Genomic DNA, 2277 nt, shown 5'->3' on the forward strand with positions numbered 1-2277 from the left:
TTATTCTTTTATTATTTTATAATTTATAATTTTCAATGCAAGAATGTGCTATTTGAAAGTACTAATTTTAGTATTAAGTGATCGCTATGTCTGATGTTCTTTTGAATACAGAGTATCCAATCTCTAATATACGTAATTTGAGTTACACCACCACTATCTTGCAAGAAAGGCACACGCTTTCCTCACGCAGTATGGCCCGCTTGATTCCAGTTGTGATCTGTTCAACCACGTTAGTTCGAGGAGGTTTTGTTTCATTTACGAACGAAATCGTGCGCAAATAATCCAAAATACATCATGGATGACGAATGGGGTACGTATATATTGATTTTCAGACATTTAATCGTTACGTGATCACACCTTGATTTAAAAACCTGAAACCATTTTAACCTTCAACTTTACAGATGTCGAAAACGCTGAAGCGAAATTCGACCTCGCTATCAGATCCAACAAGTGGGAGGGTGAAGATGAAGACGAAGACGTGAAGGTTCTGTCTTACAAAATTCTTTTTTAATTTTGCCTGGACTGTTTTCAAAATGTTGCATTAGATCGACGGATTATAAGTATGGTTAACCTTTCATAGAACAAGTCAACATGAGATTAATAGCAGGATAGTTGATTAATGTTAAACAGATTTGAAGTTTATCTTCAAGTCTGAATTAAGTTAAAAGTAAAATTGAATTAAGTAAAATAAATTTTAAGTTGAACTTTATGCTTATAGCTATATCAATGAGTATTGTATTAACCTACAATATTGTATGAATTTTGTGTTATGTAGTTCTTCAATTTATGAGTTGAGTTTTATATATAGAGCTAGATAGATTAAATTTAACTCAGATTTAAATGGTTATAAACATAATTGTACAATACTTCATTATAACATAGTTTTTTATTTTGGAATAAAATAAAATAATTGAATAATATTATAACTGCATTAGGCTTGATAACTATACAGGAAAAAATGAAGTCTGCTTTAAATAAAGTTCAGTAATTCGTATTTTGAATGACATATAAAATACTTTTAGTATTATGCAAAATCTAAATGACATTACAGTGATATTTCTCTACAGTTAGAAGGGATAATGTTGAATTAAACTTTGAGTAAGTAATTTAAAATTTTTTTAAGTTTTCATAATGATTTAAAAAAAAAAAAATTAACAGGATAGTTGGGAAGATGTTGAAGAGGAAAAGAAAGATGTAGAAAAACCTGCAGAAATGCCTAAGGCTAAGCCAAAGCCAAAAAAAGCTTTGGCAGAAAGAATTGAAGAGCGTGAGGTATATTTTTAACCTTTAATTAAATGTGCTTTATTTATAATTATATTACCTAAGTAATAATTAAAAAAATGAGATATTTGATTCACTTATTTAGTTTTTTATTTGTTCTCAATTGTATTATATATAAATACAAATTTACATATTCATTCTATCTCTGACTTTTACTACTTTTACACAGATTGATTTATATTTGTTACAACTAGATATTGTCACTTACATCTTTTTACTGGCATTTAATTTAAATACTCATTATGTTAATATATGTTTTTCCTTCTCTTTGTCATAGAAAAAGGCAAGGGAAGAGGTAGAAAGGAAAGCAAAAGAGAAAGAGGAAGCATTGACACCAGAGGAGAGGAGAGTAGAACAATTAAAGCGTCAGAGGCTCCAAGAAGAAGCTGATCTACGTCTTGCCATGGAAACTTTCGGTTTGTCCAACCTTGTTGATTTTTCTCATCGCAAGCCGCACAAAACCGAGAAGAAATGACTTCACTAAAAATTTTTACTTATTAACTTTTTGCGCTACTATTTCAATTTAACACTGTAAATTTTAAATAACTTATAAAATTATGTAGTCATTTCATTAATATTTGATAAGATGAGAAGAATACTATTTTCCCTAAAAGTATTAAAATTAGTATTTTACTTACAAAGCATTAGAAAAAATGTATTAATTTATTTTTTTTTTTTTAGATATTTAATTCTACTATTATAAAATTAATGGTGTTTCGTAATTTTGCATAAAATTACTCTAAATTGTAGTATAGAAAAATGCTTAGATTATTAGCATATAAAGTTAAATATAAAATTATAGTTATATTTGTTTGTTTCAACTTTGTTTAATTTTATTTTAAATTCAGATTCAAATTTTGAAGTGGATTTTATAATATATTTGTTTCACCATGGAATCTCAAATTTTAGTTTATCTGATATTCACATGTTTATTAAGTTTCAATTATGTGAATTTATAAAATTGCAAAATTTTTATTTTAAAATGTTCGAAATTTA

The 2277-nt window shown here is 27.0% G+C and overlaps 1 protein-coding gene across 1 annotated transcript in view; it reads left to right on the forward strand.

Annotated features, from left to right (window-relative positions):
• The first annotated feature begins 189 nt into the window (after window positions 1–189).
• Window positions 190–2277, forward strand: part of LOC108576791 (eukaryotic translation initiation factor 3 subunit J) — a 4457-nt gene continuing 2369 nt past the window's right edge. The window contains exons 1-4 of the mRNA XM_017939855.1: window positions 190–310; window positions 402–484; window positions 1159–1272; window positions 1559–1697. Of these exons, the coding sequence (XP_017795344.1) occupies window positions 295–310; window positions 402–484; window positions 1159–1272; window positions 1559–1697 (352 nt within the window). The 5' untranslated portion in view covers window positions 190–294. The remainder of the gene's footprint in view (window positions 311–401; window positions 485–1158; window positions 1273–1558; window positions 1698–2277) is intronic.

Source organism: Habropoda laboriosa, unplaced genomic scaffold, assembly GCF_001263275.1.
Source record: "Habropoda laboriosa isolate 0110345459 unplaced genomic scaffold, ASM126327v1 scaffold54, whole genome shotgun sequence".
Classification (NCBI taxonomy): Eukaryota; Metazoa; Arthropoda; class Insecta; order Hymenoptera; family Apidae; genus Habropoda; species Habropoda laboriosa.